This window comes from Oculina patagonica, chromosome 2, assembly GCF_052425735.1.
Source record: "Oculina patagonica isolate OP01 chromosome 2, crgOcupat, whole genome shotgun sequence".
Classification (NCBI taxonomy): domain Eukaryota; kingdom Metazoa; phylum Cnidaria; class Anthozoa; order Scleractinia; family Oculinidae; genus Oculina; species Oculina patagonica.
Window position 1 is genome coordinate 25,258,835 of NC_135759.1, and position 18,385 is coordinate 25,277,219.

The 18,385-nt window shown below is 38.1% G+C and overlaps 1 protein-coding gene across 2 annotated transcripts in view; it reads right to left on the reverse strand.

Annotated features, from left to right (window-relative positions):
- LOC144643748 (uncharacterized) overlaps positions 1-18,385 on the reverse strand; it is a 41,499-nt gene that overhangs the window by 13,909 nt on the left and 9,205 nt on the right. The window contains exons 1-18 of one of the 2 annotated variants that reach the window (XM_078503086.1): positions 15,870-16,053; positions 15,441-15,524; positions 14,948-15,142; positions 13,966-14,311; positions 12,723-13,088; positions 11,946-12,112; positions 11,459-11,629; positions 9,649-10,649; positions 8,841-9,046; positions 7,161-8,482; positions 6,248-6,425; positions 5,412-5,525; positions 4,789-5,024; positions 2,530-2,679; positions 1,779-1,983; positions 1,251-1,498; positions 340-545; positions 10-46 (exon numbers count right to left, since the gene is read on the reverse strand). In XM_078503086.1, coding sequence (XP_078359212.1) covers positions 10-46; positions 340-545; positions 1,251-1,498; positions 1,779-1,983; positions 2,530-2,679; positions 4,789-5,024; positions 5,412-5,525; positions 6,248-6,425; positions 7,161-8,482; positions 8,841-9,046; positions 9,649-10,649; positions 11,459-11,629; positions 11,946-12,112; positions 12,723-13,088; positions 13,966-14,311; positions 14,948-15,142; positions 15,441-15,524; positions 15,870-16,010 — 5,373 coding nt within the window. In that variant the 5' untranslated portion in view covers positions 16,011-16,053. Of the gene's footprint in view, positions 1-9; positions 47-339; positions 546-1,250; positions 1,499-1,778; positions 1,984-2,529; positions 2,680-4,788; positions 5,025-5,411; positions 5,526-6,247; positions 6,426-7,160; positions 8,483-8,840; positions 9,047-9,648; positions 10,650-11,458; positions 11,630-11,945; positions 12,113-12,722; positions 13,089-13,965; positions 14,312-14,947; positions 15,143-15,440; positions 15,525-15,869; positions 16,054-18,385 lie in introns of those variants that run through there. The other variant, XM_078503085.1, reaches the window with a different exon arrangement.

Sequence of the window (18,385 nt, forward strand, 5' to 3'; positions counted from 1 at the left end):
CCATCTTACCTCATCCACGATAACACATGTGAAAGGGCAGACACGTCTACAGTAACAAAACAGCATAAGTTAAGAAAAACAAACAACATTGTTTATACGTGATAATACAGCAAGTTGAATCTCCCCCCTGGGTCCTGCTTTAAGCTGCTACTTTCAGCCTTACAGTGGCATAAATAAAAACATCTAATGTCGCTGTTTGTTTTAAAAGAGATAATATGCAAGTTCTAACCTTTATCCTAGGTCCTACTTTAAGATGTCACTTACAGCACCACAATGACAAATAGCACAAGTACAAAAACATATTCCAAGTTTTTAAAGTGAAAACATAGTAATTCTAACCGTCCAGCTAGGTCCTGCTTTAAGCTGGTACTGCCGGCCCCACTAAGTGTGGTACAGATTACGTCTGCATGATTAAGGATGTCTCTTCTTATCCTTGCTTCCACCCGACGTTTGTTGGCCTGCTTGTCCTTCTCGGTACGCCACTGCATTTCCAGCAAATTCTTGTGATTCTTCAGTTCTGCCTTTTCTTTTTCGTGTTTTTGGAGCTGTAGATCACACATTACTAATTTGAGCAACAGTTGCACTTGCAGATAGAATAAACATACAGTCAACCTGCTCTTAACGGCCATCTCTCTAAGACAGACACCTTAGTTGTTTTCTGACATTTTTCAGTCACCCATAACCTAGTTGCATTTCAAACGAATACCCATCCAAAACATTCTGCCAAACGATATTTGAAGCAGTCAACAGACGCTAATGAAGTGCCTTTCTGTGGTTAGAGATACTTCAGTGAGGGCAAATACTGTTAGGAGAAGCATTATTTTGCACTAACTTAGCATTTGTCATATCCTTTGGAACTTGTACATGCCAGCATGGTAGCTCAAATTTACTTTCACCTTCTGTTTCTTATCAGTTACAGTGACGAATATTAGCATTGAAACAAATTTTTATTCCATTTAGACAGCCACAATGTGCAGTCTTACCAGATTACCTTGTGGCCCCTTTTATGCTTTCAAGGACTCTATATCCATCTGTAGTAAATATAACACCTACCCATAGCCACTAATTGGGAAATGCCACAACGTGTTTTTTGTTACCTTACAGTAACTACTTGTTAAAAGAGAACAGTACTAGGTTCTTCATTCAACACTTAAAAGAGTAGGTACTTAAGTTATAGGTAAGTTAAGTTGTAGGTACTGAAGTTGTATTCCGCATCACACTGTAACAAGTACTGAGGGAAACACAAATACCTCAAATTGTTTGGGTTGAGGTGAAGTCTTTAATTTCCAAATTTCGTGCTCCAACTTCTTCTCCTTGTTATGAATGGTTTTAAGCTTTTCTTTGATTTTGTTTATCTCATCTTCAGTTGTTGCAGCAGACTTTTTTTCCAGGACCTGCTTCGACATGCTTTCTAATGAGAACTTCATGACTGATTGGTGGATATGGGATTTACGGCCAACTCTTACTAGACACAAATCACCGCAGTTGGTTGAAATTGCTTTGATTAGAGAGAAAGAAAAACATGTGTTACGTGCCATAATACTGGCAGTGCCATTAATACCCTTCCAATTTTTTGCTTAAATTGATTCAGCTGAGGAGAAAGGATCCCGTCAAAAGCTACGATTTTTCCTGAACATTCTAACAACTTCTAAAGTTGCTTCACAACCGCAATGATAGCTGTCCTTTGCTTGTGTAGTCCACATGAATGATATCCTTTATATTCATTTTTCACAACAAAGTCGAAGAAGGATATAGTTCACAACAACTCTTCAACTTACCTGACTTGACAGCATCTTGCCGGTTACATCTCCTGTTTTCCTTGTTATCTTGACGCTTTTCCAGTTGAATCTGCGCCTCATTTATTCGGCCAATCAGCTCATCTATGGCAGCATTAGATGGCGCACATAATAGAATTCTTACTTTGTTTGCAAGACTCCCACTTGATGGACCTGCTGGCATCTGCGCTGGCATCTCTTGAGCACGCTACATAAATAAAACATGGTCATCAAAAGAAATTTCGGACGCCAGTTTTTTTTGGAAAGAATTGAGCCCTGTACCGTCCATGCATGTTCACTTACTAAGTATTAATAAGTATTTTCTTTACTGGCCAATGGTTGGGGTCAGATGAAGACACGTAAACATATGTTGAACACACTGCAGAAAGTGAGCTGGTAGGTTCAGGATGAAATAGAATTTATTCACATGATCTTTCGACAGTGGTTCTGTTTCTCAGATGTGAAGCAATGGACTTGTAACCCAAAGATAGTGGGTTGAAATCCTGAGCAAATATATTTCTTTTTCAGTGGTCAGGAGCAAGTAAGTGTCTCACTGTTTAACGTTTATCACAAATCTCTTCTCTCTGGCTAAAACAGTTAGGCATAAAAAAATCCCATTTCATTAGAACAGTCAACAACCCGCTGAAAGCAAGCAGGCATGTTACTTAATCCAAAAGGCATCATATTCAACACACAGTATTCAACAGAGGAATAGAACACAAATTTACATTTTAACAAAAATATTGTAACTTACATTCAATATCTCTTTGACAAGGCCTACGATGGTGTAAGATTTCCCTGTTCCTGGAGGTCCCTGCACTAAGCAAATGCGTGGTATAGGGAAGGGCTTGTGTACAGCATTCGCTGCAGTGGAGATGACCTTTTCCTGTGATCTGTTGTATTCCTGTAAATTGAATAGTACATTAGAACTAATGGAATGTGATCACGTAAAGATATTGAAAACAAACGCAAAATAAGGGCATCCATTTTAAGTTTGAACTTATTTGGCTATTTTTGGCTATTCTTGTTTCTACCGTAGCGCACCCTACATAACCTTTTTACAAAAACCTGTTGTTTAACAAATTTTTTGGGACATACAAAATATCGCTGTGTTTACTCACTGTGGCATGCTCGGATTACAGTAAAAACCTGCGAGTAAGAAACTAACATTTAAGAACCTGTTAGGCTAAAATTTGCACATAAGACCCCATTTTAATAAGAACCAATTTAGCCTAAAATTTATACTTAAAATGAAACCTTTTGGGAAAATAATTTTCATTGTACATGTATAAAATGTCATGTTCTTAATGATTAGTGCTTCATTTTTACATTAACACTTGTGTGCTATATCACTAAATGTTCTGTACTGTGCCATTAAGGTATCAGCCACCGTTAAAAGGTGCAGTTTTTCTAAATTTGAGATTTTGTGATGTTCAGATAAAGCTCTTCAAGGGCGTTCTTTTACAAAAAAGTTCACAAAAAATCTTATTTCTGCGCGAAGTTATTGCGCGATAAAGTTTTTGCAAGGTTAATTATGTTAATTGCCCGTCGAGATGTCCTGTCAACGCGTCACGAAATCCCAGATCCATTGTTCACGCAAGAACATTGCAAGAGCGGTAAGCGCGGCGGCAGTCGGTTTCCGTGCCAGCTGCAAATGAAAGCCGACGTAATCATTGAAGAACGTAGAAAGTGGCACACTGAATAGAATAGAAGACGCGCTACTGTTCAGTGGAAACAGACACGCATAAATTTGAAATAAAACGACAGTGACGGTGGATCGGCCTGCCTTGTGAAACATTTAGGTTTTACAATCGACGATATTTGTTGTCTGAAAATATGTAAGCCTTAAATCAAATTCATTCTTACCCAGCTCATTTCGGCAAGCCTGTTTTCTTTTTTTGACCGAACGTTATTTCGAGCTTCACCTTCACTTCAGCGCAATTCCGTTTGTTATCGGCTTTGTCGTGCTTCGATGAATCAGCACCACCAAACTCGAAGCATGTCAAATTTATAACATAAATGCGGCTCCGTATGTGGAGCGAAATTTTAATTTTCTATAAACTGTATAAACCTCGATTGTATCCGGTCAGAAAATAAAAATATATCGCCACGTTCCGTGTAAATGTTTCCTGCGTTACCTTCAAGCATATTTTAGAGAAGGATGACCCTTTCTGGTAAGCATCAACCTTGACGTTCCAGGCGTTATAATCCCATTATGGGTAAGACCCGCAAAAAATTTTTCGCTTTTTCTCGGAAAGAAATTCGACAAGTTAACGTACGTTTTAACTCCAAGTCGGCAGCCCCTGAACCGATTTGGCTGAAATTGGCCAGCTAGTCAGATAGTTCTCCGAAACCGTTCTGCGATTTTTTTTTTCTCGCGAATATATTTTTCCACAGGAAGTGGCGATGATCGTCTCCCCTAACTTTATCTGCGCATTACAAAAGAACAAACGCACTTGTCAAAAATCTGAGACACGGTTTTTTAGAGAAAGGTGTTAAGAGGCAAACGCAATGTTTTTCGTTTTCTTCCGCTTAATTTCGGCGGGCCCGGAGCTTGAATTGCACAGACATATGCTTTCGCAAAAACGTCTCAATTTTGCGTTTGTTTTAAGTTTTCGTCATTTTTAAAGGAATAATTCATAATCTGGAACTATTAAGCTTTCAGAAAATGTGTGGTTTGTAGGGGTTGTATTAAAAACAAAAGCGCTGGAGCGATCCGGGCGCGGATGGTCCTGAAGGGTGGCTGATACCTTAAGCCTTCTATTAGCAAAAATGTAAATTTTTACCCAGAAAATAAGAACTTATTAAGAACTAAATAGCCTTAATTTGTGTTAACTACTTTTTAGGCTAACCTAAAAAAACCTAGGTTCTTACTCGCGGGTGTTTACTGTACCTCTGTTATCAAGGACACCATTTTCCATAAATTAATAATCGTTCAAGTAGCGCACTTTTCATGCTTAAACAGTTACAGTAAAGTTTTAATATTTCTTTAAGTAGTTATTTCTTGCAGTACCTTGGCAACATGCGCAGAGCAGCTATAATCATTTGAACAGAAATAATCTGTTTTCCGTGGTCTAAGAATATCAGTGGCTAAGATACTCTTGCTAAGCTGCATCAAACTAGTCCACTGCCGCAGTGCTGTTAGGAGTGAGGTCACATACTCTACTTGGATACGGCAATTTCTGCCAGGTCGAAAGTGGGACGTAGTTTTGATGTCTAACTTCAGCTGGAATTTTGCCTCATTAATTTCTGCAATACAAACATTGGTACAAAAAAGATTTGAAAAGTTCAATCTGATATAACACAAAAACCATTAAAAAAAAGAGACACAATAATGCTGACATGATGTCAACTCTCGTTATGTTCGGGGTTTGTTTACTGTGAAAAGTGAAGACAGACATTTTTAATCCTTACAGTAAAACCTCTCTGAAAACATCACCCCACCAGATACCTCTTAATACCTAGTACCTGCTTTATCTTAAAATGAGCTCAAACTTAAATTTTCACAATATTACTCAGGCAATAGTTAATTGACAGCGATGACTACACTGTCTGTTGGTACAGGGACTGTTGTAGCCTTTAGCCTTTTGGGGAACAAGGAAACATGGGCCCCCTTCTGGGAAGACTCAACCATACCATCATCTCCCCCACTACTGTCCATGCTAACTCTTTGTGATTGCTGAATTCGCTTAACTTCAGCTTTTTCCACTAAACCAAATGCTGCTGGGCCGGAATACTCATTACTACCACCTGAAAACAAGAATAGTTAATAGTGCTTTTAGCATTAATAATCAAAGCATAAACTAAAAAGTGTGTAAAAACCAAGTTAAACGTGTTCCATTTTACGTTAATTACAATTGTCACTATTAGCTCCAGCAGAGTATTTACATTCCTAGATTTCACAAAAAATTAAACTTGCTGGAACTTCAAATTACTATAAAATACTATATTTTGAGAGGAAACCACATCAGCTTTAGCTGGTTTTCATGCGGGCCCTTAATCCAGATCAAATTGGAATTTCGACAGGGATTATTCACGGAAATCTTTCACCAAATGGGCCTTTTCATAAAATACAAACAAACTTAAATGTTCGATCATGTCTCAGGATTCTCTATATTTAGACAGACACTCCTAAAAGAGATTTGGGGAACGGAAATTTCCGCAATTTTCAAAAGCATGTGACACACACTAAGAAGAGTGTTTTGGTGATTTGTTCAAATAGGTTAAGGTGTCATTTTAAACCCCAGTAAGGCAGGCTACCCTTGACTTACTTCAACGCTAATGTTTTTAGAACTGCTGTGCTAATTAAGGACACTGTAAATAAATTTAAAAAAATACTGTCCATCGAACAACACTAATTTCACATTGCAATGGTTCAGTTATGTCGAGGAAAAAGCTAGGCTCCTAAATAAAAAAGACAACAGAGTAACAGGTCGTATTTCTGTGAAGTGTAATAGACAAACAACTCTCACCTTCTTGCGTCAAAAGAACCAAATCGCTCTCCATGGGGAAGAAGGTCTTCCTATGCTGATATTCATTAATGACACCACTGCAGGGGATAATCCAGAAGCTATTGGCGGTACTTCCATCAAGAACATTCATAGCAACACGCTTTCTGTTCATGTCTTTGTCCCACCAACTACCTATAGCCTGGGATAATAGTTTTCCAATTTTAAAAGTTTTATTAAGGCAACACCACAATGTATGTACCTCTAATAACTAAGCTTCTCTTTTAACCCTTTTGTATCAGTCATGTTTACCGCATCAACTTGTATGCATCACCTAGTATGTATACCACACTGTATGTAACAGATAACACCAACAATAAATTACTGTTAACGCTACCACTAAATTTAATTAGCATCATTTCTTCTTGCTTGTTGTGGGTGGTCCTTTAGTTTTATTTAAAAAATATATAACGATTATATTTCAATTAAGTTGAACTTAAAGTTGAAGCATAAGTTTATGACATGCATTCAATTAAGAATGTTTCAATCAATTAAGGGGCCCTGAAAGCTTTCATCAGCTGCTTTTTCTATACATAGTACTTCCATTCTCCTTTGCAAGGCATTTCAAAACGATAAAAGCAGAAAACACCTAAAAAACGTTACTAATACGGCGTTCTTGGTCGTCTTTCTTCCGTAATTATTGCAATAATTATTCTTAATGTCAAAAAAGAAGTAGGTGTCCTGTTATAACAAGTGCTCTGTCTCACTCAGTGCCCTCAACTCACAAAAGTAAATTTGTTCCCTGGGCACTAAATCGAATCATTACAGCAAATAACAATGTCTTCCCATTAAGAACACAGAACCAACGGTTTTGTTTAGATCTTGACCACAAATTGTGTCTGGAACGATATATTGAAACCAAAAAATTCTAAAATACCTGTTCCCAGATTTCCATGAATAACAAAGGCTTGAAGGTGTTGTAATACTGGTCAATGGATTCAAATGAATTTGGAACTGGATCTGCAGAATAATTTCGAGGTAGACTGGCAACTCTTCCATTACTTTGAAACTTGCAAAGGCGCTCTGTTTTCCAACTTAGAATCTCGTGAAAAAACTCGTCTTCTGAGAGGGCCCTACTGGGTTGTGTGATTGCAGCATGGCCAACAGAAGATTTGCTAGAACTTGCCACTGCATCAGCTGAGCTTGAGTCAATAGCAAATGTTACATGTTTTGTTGCTTTTGCAGTTAGGCTGACTTCATTTGAGACAGCCTTTTCGTTACCATCTTCACTTGTCAAAATGTTAGTATTCTCTTTCCAATTGTCGGTCTGTGTGCTGTACAAATCATCAAGATCTTCCTCTACACTTGCAAGAGCATTCTCCTGAGAATTTAGTACGAGTTCACTGTAACCATAGTAATCGCCCCAGAGGTTCGTACCATCATCAATGGTGGCATCATTTAGAAGATTTTTACTAATGTCAGATAGAGAAGTTGTTTCTTCTTCTTCTGGCACAGATTCAGTTTTGACTGTCTGAAGAGTTGGGTCAACATCCCACTCCATACTACCACTTTCATTCTCCAATTTCACTTCCTTCTCATTTAAACTTCCATCCATAAAATAACCAATTGCACCTTGAATGTCATTTTCTTCAGTAAATGAAGACGTGTCATTGTCAACTTCAGTTTTTACCTCAGGAAAGTCTCTTTCACACGTTGATGTACCTGGAGATACTGCCGTGATGACTTCCTTAAATGAAGCAGTCTTACAGTCATGCGCAGTCTCTTCAATCTTAACCTGGGGAGCAATGTCTGTTGTTGGTGTCTTCCTAGGTGTTGCCTTTAAGGCTTTGCATACATATGAAAGCGGCTTATCATCATCAGAGCTGTCATTCTCAGCAGAGAGATCTGCTTTCCCTGATTTTCCCTTAGAAGAATTGTTTTCTTTGCTTTCCGTGTAAGAATGTAGAAGCTCTTCGTCTGAGGCAGTATTTTCGCTGGAGTCATCAACATTTATCAGCGACTTGTCAGCAGTTCTATTCTCAATAATCGAGTCATTCTTAACTGCATTTGAAGGTGACTCAAATTCGTCCATATGTTGCACAAGAGCAACGTCATCATTTTCACTGTTGCCACAGTGAAAATAATTATCCAGAATTCCATTATCTTTATTTCTGGCCGACATTGGCTTTATGTGTTCTTGTAGTTTTGCTGCAGATTCGTCTTCATCAGATAGAACTATTGGATCTTCATATGTTGCACCTTACAATCAAGAAGAAAATAGAACTTTTCGTCACAAAACTTAAAATAAGTTAATTACTTCTATCTAGTCGAAAGAAAGCAAACTATTAATTTTACACGATTATTCAATAAGTGACAATTACTTGTTTTAAAACTGGTTTTAAAACATACAAGAAACTGCAGAGGGCTTTTGAAGATGTCTAAACAATTCAGAAAGTACGAAATGAAATAGTGCGTTGTACAATGTATCACATTGGGAATAATGCGCATTTCACTTGTCTAAGGTCTTGTATAATTTTTGTTCAAGTATACATATTGATTTAATACGTTGGTACCATCATGCTATTCATTTTAAAATTCGACTTGTTTTCTGACTTACCAGAGTTTTGCTGAATGGGTGTATATTTCTTTGCCATACCAGCAGACTTCCTTGCCCTATGTTTTTTCTTTGGTCGCAGGGTTCTTTGAGCGGGTTCTTTTTTGATACTTTTTTCAGCTTTTATTTTACTCACAGATGACATACAGTCTTCAAGTTGAACTCTTGCTTGAATTGGGCTCCCTCCCATTCTCAAAGAGCTTTTAGATCTAAACAACAACAACAACAATAACCTCCTTGGGTGAAAAGGCAAGCACAAACCACATTAGTACTAATAGTACTTCTGAACTGTGAAACTGAAAACCCTTAACAAAACATTGTCCTGCAAAGTGAATGACTTAAAGAGTGCAACCAAAATAAAATGGATAGTACATTGTATGTTCACCCAGCCAGCATTACAGTGAAACTACACAAGATAGCCAATAACGTGAACTTATTGCTGAATGCCAAACCTTATCGTCAGAGGAGCCAAAGAGACTAAAAGGGAATGCAATCATAACCTACATCGAATATTAGTCAAGCTCGTGGTCCTAACTGCAAGCACAAGGTGAGTAAGTTATGAGTCGACAGGAAAATCTAATATCTTCTTACCCTGCGAACCTAAAAAATGAGGTTAATAAATCCTCAATTTCTCTCGCTCTCAAGAAAGGAAAACATTTCAGGTCAAGCCTGTCAAAGGGAGCCATATTTAAGAATATTACCTGTAAATCTGACCTATCACTGCACACGCACTGTCTGAGAGAAGTAATAAATCAATGTAAATTACATAGAAACAGAAACTGACTCTGGTCACACAAACCAGCACCCTTACACTCTGACTTTCCCAGATGGATGTTTAGGCTTCTTTCGCCTCTTCTTGTTATTCCAGTGAACTTCCTCGTCCTCTTCATCTTCAGAACTAGTAAAATGCGTACTTGGACCAGGCTTTCCCAATGGTTGAATGTTCTGTTGGTGAGCTGTGCCACTTTTTTCAATTACTACACGTTTAGAGCCATTCATGCCCTGTGAACCTTGCAGTTTCATTTCCTTCAGAGGCCGGATTCCTTGTATTTGGATGCTAGACTGATAAAACGGTTTGGTTCTCATTTCATCCTTTGATGTTTGGCATTCAGCTTTAGGAACAACTGTTGGAGCTTTAGCACTTCCACTTGAGTGGGCTGTTGGAGCTTTGCTACTGTCACTTAAGTGAACCCTTGGAGCTTTAGCACTATCACTTGAATAAACTGTTGACACTTTAGAACCATCACTCGAGTGAGCTGTTGGAGCTTTAGTTCCGAAACTTGAGCGAGCTACTGAAGCTTTACTACTATCACTTGAGTGAGACGTTGCAGCTTTAGAACTACCACTTGAATGAACTGTTGAAGCTTTAGTACTAAAACTTGAGTGAACTTCTGGAGATTTATTATTGCCACTCGAATGAACTACTGGAGCTTTAGCACTGAAACTTGAAAGAGCTACTGGAGCTTTTGTTCCAAAACTTAAGAGAGCTACTGAAGCTTCACTACTATCACTTGAGTAAACCGTTGGATCTTTAACACTTCCACTTGAATGGACTGTTGAATCTTTAGTACCAAAACTTGAGTGACCTACTGGAGCTTTCATACCGAAACTGGAGTGAGCTACTGGAGCTTTACCATAATCACTTGAGTGACCTGTTTGAGCTTTAGCACTACCACTTGAATGAACTGTTGAAGCTGTGGTACCACCACTTGAGTGAACCACTGGAGCTGTAGTACCACCACTTGAGTTAGCCACTGGAGCTTTAGTACCGAAACTTGAGCGAACGTTTTGAAAAGCAGGATCATTTTGAGCCTTCAAGAGAATAAACAATGAAAGAAAGCGAACTTTTAATAAATAAGTCTCTAATATTTGTAAAATGAAAATGACAAATATACAACAACAGGGCAACTGCTGTCACACAGTTTCTGTTTCCCTGGCTCTTCTTTTCTTAGTATTGGGCATATTTTGCAAGTTTCTACTGTTGTGTAATGCCTTCATGTAATCTCAAGAAACCCACTGCACAGACATGGCTTTTATTAGTTACAGTGAGATAAATTCTGTTACCGAGTGACTTGTATTTGAAACATAATATCAGTTTGGTTTAATGACCCTGTCTCTACTATGACAACAACAAAACCCTTGATTATTTTTTATGTACATGAAATTTCTTGATGTTATTATACTGATTGATTGGTTGATTGAAGATTATTTGAGGAAAGATATAAAGAGAGTATTACATGGTGGCTTGATAACAAATGTAAGAATTACTTTAAATATTGCTTTAAAAAACAGAAAATAACATTCATATCTTCAAGCCACCATGTAATTTTCTTTACCATTTGGACCCCTCCCTCCCCCCCAAAAAAAATAATTAGTAAAAGTGAACAAACAGCAATGCAAAAGTGGGTGATGGCGTCATTAATACCTCAGTCACTAGTAAGGATTTGCTAATCATGCCACTAGGAATCCAAATGTGGTTTGGTATAGATTTTACTAGTGGTTTATTTTTGAGAAGACACACATGCTTTGTATATTTTCACGGACATTAGCCATATTAATTTTTAGCTACATGAATATTAGACATGCGCGTAAAACGACAACAGTCATAACATCAATAGTACCTTCAAAGTGTGAACAAGAAGCGAAATGATCTGCTTTTTGTCATCAGGAGATAGTTGTTTAGGTCCTCCTGGAACCTGAAACTTTTGCCAGAATTTAAGAGCATTTTTTTGTCCTAAACGATGGCCAGCCTTAAGCAGATTCTGAAGTAGTCTTCGGGTAACCTCAACGACCTAAAAAGAATTTTCAGAGTTACAGTGTTACAAGAAACAGCTCTACAATGTTTGTCTCATTGTCATTGCAATGGCAACAACCATTTAAATGGACATTTAGATTCTAGCAGAGCTTAGCAGTAGGGGAGTGAAATTGGAGATAATCCACCACGTCAAAAAATCTCAAGATTTAACAGTACAAATCTAGTCTTTAACATACCCCACATGAGAAAAACGGGTTTATTCCTTTTAAATTATCGAGACCGTTTGGTTACCTTTTTAAATGCAATGTTAGCAATAAGTAGCTAAAAACTACTGGACCAAGTATATTTCTTACCTTCTTGTCCCCCAACTCAAAAATTACTGCATTCAACACATCTTCAGCCCAAATGCTAACTGTAGGAGCCAGAAGCTCAAACATCCTTTTGGCCAACAATTCATGAATGATCCTTAACAATGCAGACTGGACATCCAACTTGAAAGTACTTTCATGTGAGCGGTCATCTGATCAGAAGTGAAATTGAAAACATTTGTATACTTTCACAACCTTAACTTGAGATATAACTAGTTACATTTTTACACCCTGCACCTGTCCAGTGAAAATATGTTGGTAGCCAGTGATTTTCCACCTACAATGAAATATCTACCTGCTACTTTACACTAAACTTCATCAACAAATACATGTATGAGATCTCTTCAAATTCAAACCGTGACCAAAAATAAATACCGCTTTTTGATAATTAACTGCACAAAGACAGACCTTGCGTGCTGAGTGGCAGACTTATTGGGGCCTAGAAACGCCTTGAACATTATGTGAGATAATCAGCCATATGAATGTTCAGCTGTGAGTGCTCTTGCAGTTACAAATATTATGACAACCAATGAAGCTTGTGGAAGTTCCTAAGATGTTTCAAAGATGTTTCGACTTAATATTGATTAACTTTGGGTCATTGGGCATTGATCATGGCAAACTCTGTGAGCTTAATGGTCAAAAATGATATCGCACATGTGTGCATATCATTTTTATCCACATGTGTGATACCATTTTTATCGATTTGCTACCACTCGCTATACCGCTGCAGGTTATATAATTTAAAGGGTAAATAAGACTTACCTGCCAGATTATGAAGATATTTAATTACAAGTGACAGGCAATCTCCATGAGATTCAAAGTCAAGAAGAGATTTAACAAAAGGCTGGAACCAGGCCAGTGTAGTTTTATAAAACTTGCTGCAGTATTTAGTGTCCGATGAATTTGAAAGTTGTCTGGTTCTCCGCAAGTCTCCAAACACTTCTTGGCTGAGGGCCTCTTCACCTTCATTGTTTCGCCACTGCATGATAGCATTATGGAAGAAATTGTTTTTAGTTATGATCGTAAACAGCTGACAAGGTTTGTACCCTGAAACCTGCCAAATTCTGTTTCCAAGTCTGTCAAGTAAGACTACAAAGCACTGAAACCTTGGCCAAAAAGCACCATCATCTGTAGATAAAGAGTGTTTCTAATTAGGAATGCAACAAGATGTAGCAGTAAATTAACAAACAACTCAGATTTCAATACAGTCATGTACATATTTATTAAGACTTCACCAAGCCAAATTTTTAAATGAGGATGTTGAGAGCCCCTTTTTTATATCACTCCAGCTCCTCCCAAGTAGTTTATTACAAGAGCAATTAAAGGAACTTCTATCAGATTTTCAAAATATCAAACAGGGCTTGAAAAAAAATGCCATCCAGTTGTCTAGGACAATTATATTTTCCTCCCAGGCAAGTCATTTGCAAGTCATCAGCCAACTGAAATCATAAAAAAAGCAAACTAAGAAAATGATGCAAATTTTCCAGGCAAACACAGTTTGAAAGCTGCTTGTCTGAAGGGAAAGCTGGAATAAATTTTTTCCGCCCCTGGTGTAAGACTTGGTAGGTACAAGAAATAACAGATAATATTGGGAATTTGCAGTGGCATTTGAACAAAGTGGCTCATCATCCACTGACACTAAATCTGGGGAAATAAATAATATTGTAAAAAATCCCAGCTGGCAAACCATGGAGGGTTTGAACTGGGGACCACCAAAGACAAATCCATCTTGTTGCATGGAGGAGGATTTGAACCCATGCAGGACCTCCAGATTTAAAGTCCAATGCCTCAACCACTAGACCACACTGCCTCCTGATGTAAATACCATGCTCTGTAAGCTTTCACATGTTTGTAAAGTCAAAGAAAGAATTCACAACTTAATTAATGTCCACTGGACAAGTAGATGTATGTGTCTATCATCTGGTAATTAAACCTTTATCTTTAAACAGCAACAAAAAAAGGTAATTTTCATAGTCAAAACATGATACATGTATAATCAAAATACCTTCCGACCATTCTTCATTTTCTGCCATTGGCGACACAATTGTATTCAAAAACTCAATGTGTCCAGTGAAACTCATAAAGCATGACTGCATTGTTTCCACCTCCATTTGCCGCAAAAGTACAAACAAACCAAGCCAGTACTCCCGTATCGTTAGTGGCATGAACAGATGACAAGGCAGGAACATGCATTCGAAAGGTTTGCTCTCTGGTGGCAAAAGATCAGAGTTCTTGAACAGATCAAACTCCACAACTTGAATCATCCACCCAATCACCTCTTTTAAGACATCATAGTCATCTTGATTGATAAAACCCTGGGCCCTCACACTTCTAACTGCCCAACCACGCACCTGGAGAAAAACAAACATGGTTTCACAGATCCTTTCCTATATCTTTTGCTCAATCAACATCCCCTATCTGTGCATTTGTACATGACACAATGTTGACACATGATACAATGTTTCAACGCATTGCCATTTTAGGCCCCTTTTTAATGTAATATAGTTTAATTTCCCCCCCCCCACCCCCCTAACAATGTTGTTCTTTGTTTTTTGAAGGCCTTTTTTACAATCATACAACATTGGATGGGAAAGAGGGGGTATTTTGGCAGAGTGTAATAAAATCAAAAAAAGAACTCTGGTTTCTTTATGCTGTTCACGACATAGCTTATTAAAGACTCCCGACACCACCAGGGCTGCAAATAACAGTCAGTCATGGACATTGGCCGACCAAAATTTGCTCATGTCGGACTTACCGGTAATCCCAAGTGTGGTCGGACATGATTTCTGGACAATTTTTTGATTGTAAATCATTTTTTCGAAACAATGAATAAAAATCTATCTGACCAGAACTTTGTTTTGTCAAACCAAGATGGTGTCTTAGTAGGACATATGTCCTTTCAAGTGAAAAAAAATTATTTGCAGCCCTGCACCACTGTGTACAATTCATAAAAGGATACATGTTATGTTAAACATACTCAACTGTACCTCTGGGTCAGGATGGACTAATAGTAAGTACGAGCCAGGTATTTTTTCTTCAAGTCCTTCCAGCTTTAGTGGACAGTCACACACATTCAAAGCTATAAGCCCTCTTTTGAACAGGTCTGCCAGGCGCTCCTCGTGCAAAAGATAAGGGAATCTTAAGATTTCCAGGAGGGGAACTTGAAGCTTGGTGGCAACCTCCTTCAAAGAACAAATTAATGTAAATATACAGTCAAATCCATCTTAAGATGGACATGGTTGGGACTGGCCCCAATGGGCCATCTTACGGGGAAAGATGCAATGTTTTCCTTGAATTTTATTACAACTTAAATTTTGCTTCAAAAAATAAAGTTTTGGCTGCAAGTTTTTTTTGTTAACTTAAAAAAGACACATTTTCCTTGATTGTTATAACAGGTAATTTGGGCTGACAGGCAGAAAGTGAGCAAATGCAAAAACCAGGAATAAATTAAAATACACTCTGATTCTGGTCAAGACATACCTGCAGCTCCTTTCTTTCACCAACACTGTCCAAGGCATTTGTTATTGTCTTTGCTAGCCTGTCAATATCCACCAAATGCAGAAGCTGAAAAGAAAGTAGTTATGAGTAGAGTTAATTTCTAAATATTTATTTTGCACAGTGACACAGCATTGTTTAAAAAAAAATCTTCAGACTGTTCTGTTATCAATGTTGGATTTATGACCAAAGGTACCAGCAGCCAGCTTCCGCCGGTCAATTCAATAATATTATTACTTGTTAGGCTTTATCACACATTGTTTACCTTATAACTATCCAGTCCAGGGCATGACATTATTCACCCTCTCAAAATTTCTAGTGCCCTTTCATGGGGTGGGTATATGGATATTTTCTGGTACCGCACATAAAACAAAGGTATTACAATAAAGTACATGTACAAGTGTGCATACATACCTTTTTACTTTCATCATTTGATTCTTCCTGAAGCCTATGATACTCTTGAACACAGTCATAACAGTAGCAGAGATCTAACAATAAATCTGGGGGCCACTTATCCAATGTCACATTGACATATTTTGGAAGCTGATTTCTCATGTAATCAGGTGCAGAACACCATTCACAGGTCCTTGCATCAGTTGGCAAATCCAGCCAGCTACCAGATCTACCAAAGCCATCATCATCTTTTTCCTTTAATGGAAGAAAAAAATTGAAAATGTTTACACTCAAGCCCTGCTCTGCCCGAAGAAGTAATTTTGTTAGTGCATGCCATAAAATACATACATGTACATGTATCAAATTAATTTTTTTAATTTTGTTTTTGGTACGAATATAACATTATTTTCAAACCACTTTAACATGCTCTTCCAGCTTAATGGCAACATCTGTCCTGACAAAACACAAATTACAGAAAAACTCCCGCTGAGTCCCGCCTTGCAAGCACCAGGCTATTACCAACACCCTGTTATTACCGACAAGAGCATAAGTCACTACTGTGAAAAAGAATGACTGGAAACAACCCCTGTTATGAATACCATTGTGGAGCAAGTTGGTTGTTTCCAGCAACAACAACGGCAACAATCATATGACATTGATTTCTCAAACTTCACTTGGATTCTTTATTTCAAAGTCCTATCTGAGAACCCAAAGTGTTCACCACCATCTTCTATCTTCTGTTATTCACTGATTTTACAACTTGTATTTCAACCTTCTCGCCTTCGATAATTAATGCTGTTTGGGTTAGTCATTTCAAAGAAAGCGCATCCTGATCAGCCATTATACACTGTACTCAGCAGTCATTAAGCAACATGACCACATCGCAGCCTGTGGTCATAATTAAATAAATCTACCGAGTTGGTGGCAAGTGTGTCTCAAAACATATCTACCCAATTGTTTATATCGGCTTCAAGTGTGCCACAAAATAAATCTAGCGAGTTGTTTATCTCGGCAGCAATTGTGTTACAAAAGAAATCTACTGAGTTACTTAGCTCAGGGGCATGTGTGCCACACTGTAACTCAACTGAATTGTTTTCAGTCTCGGCGGCTATTGCGTCATTCCATCACGTGTGATTAAGACACATGCAAGCGAATTGCGTAGGTCAATCGCGTAAAGCCAGCGGATTAAAGGCACACAAAATTGACTCGAACGCACTCCACTTACCTGTGATTATTACTAAATATTTATACAATGCTTATATTTCTAGAGGTACATGTACAATCAGGCTTTTAGCCAGGTGGGAGTCCAGGAGTCCTATGGACGGCCACTTTTCAGAGAAAATTAAATATGAATAACTGTATACAGAGGTTTTTTTTAGCGGAGCTCCTTAGAGCGTAGCCCCATAGCCATAGAAAATTACAAGTAGAGGAACCATGTAGCTGAGTTTTCATGGTCATCGTGGCTAGCGGCATGGTCCGCGGGCGCGTGTGTCGTACGATGTACGTCGTGCAACATGGCGGCCATATGCATGGTCATCCGAGATTTTTAAAGGTCTTAAACGAGGATTAGGGGCAAGAAAGATATGGACAACGGGGAAAATTACTCATCGACACTACACAGCAAAACATCTGAGAGATTTATTATCCAACTGCTCTTTTATGTTTGTCTTTTTTTTATGTGTGAGTGTATCGAAGCCTCTATGCACCTTTACGCAAAAAAATGTGGCTCTCGCTCGATTGCTACACTGTTAAATTTTAATTTTTATTGGTCTTTTGTCGCATTCATTTTCCGTAACCGTAAAACGAGCAATTGACTTTATGGTCCTTTATCTTCTATCGACTGGATGATGTGGACGTTTCAGTTAGATCTAAACGAAGTTATGATTTGAAAACGTGGGAAAATTTGTTGTGCGGTGTTCACTGTGTACATGTAGGCTGAATGAATTCGCCAGTAAAAGGAGAACTTTCGTACCAAAATATTTCTCGCACGATGACCTAAAAAGTCATCTACAGTGTATTCCATGAAATTGTGGAGAACGAAAAAGGATTACGAGGAGATCCGAAATAATTGCGAATGATTTTCCTTGCGCAAGTCTAGTTTGCTTTCTTTCTGTTGTTTGCGGTTGAATCTGCGGCTGTCATGCATCATCAAGAATACAATAACTTTGTGTTGAAACGAAGCTAACTACTGCATGGATCATGTCCGCTGAAGAAAGAGACAGGACTCTGATGCAAGGTAACGACCTGTACTGAATTGCTGAGCTGATTTTATGACAGAAAATGTTTTTACTTTCTGAACGCAGTTTCAAGAGATTCCGCCAGTGTCGGCAAGGTTTAGATCTTTCAGTAAATACTTTGCCGCTTTCAGTCGCTTCAATATGTAATACATTTATGCTTACATGTCAGCTCATTTTGTTTTTGTTCCGCTGAGTTTACTGGATTTACTGATTATTTATTGGCGTAACTGATGGTAAGTTGATTTTTTTTCGGCCGTATAAAGTCGATTTCGAGTCCCTTGAAGTGATGTTCTGTCAGAT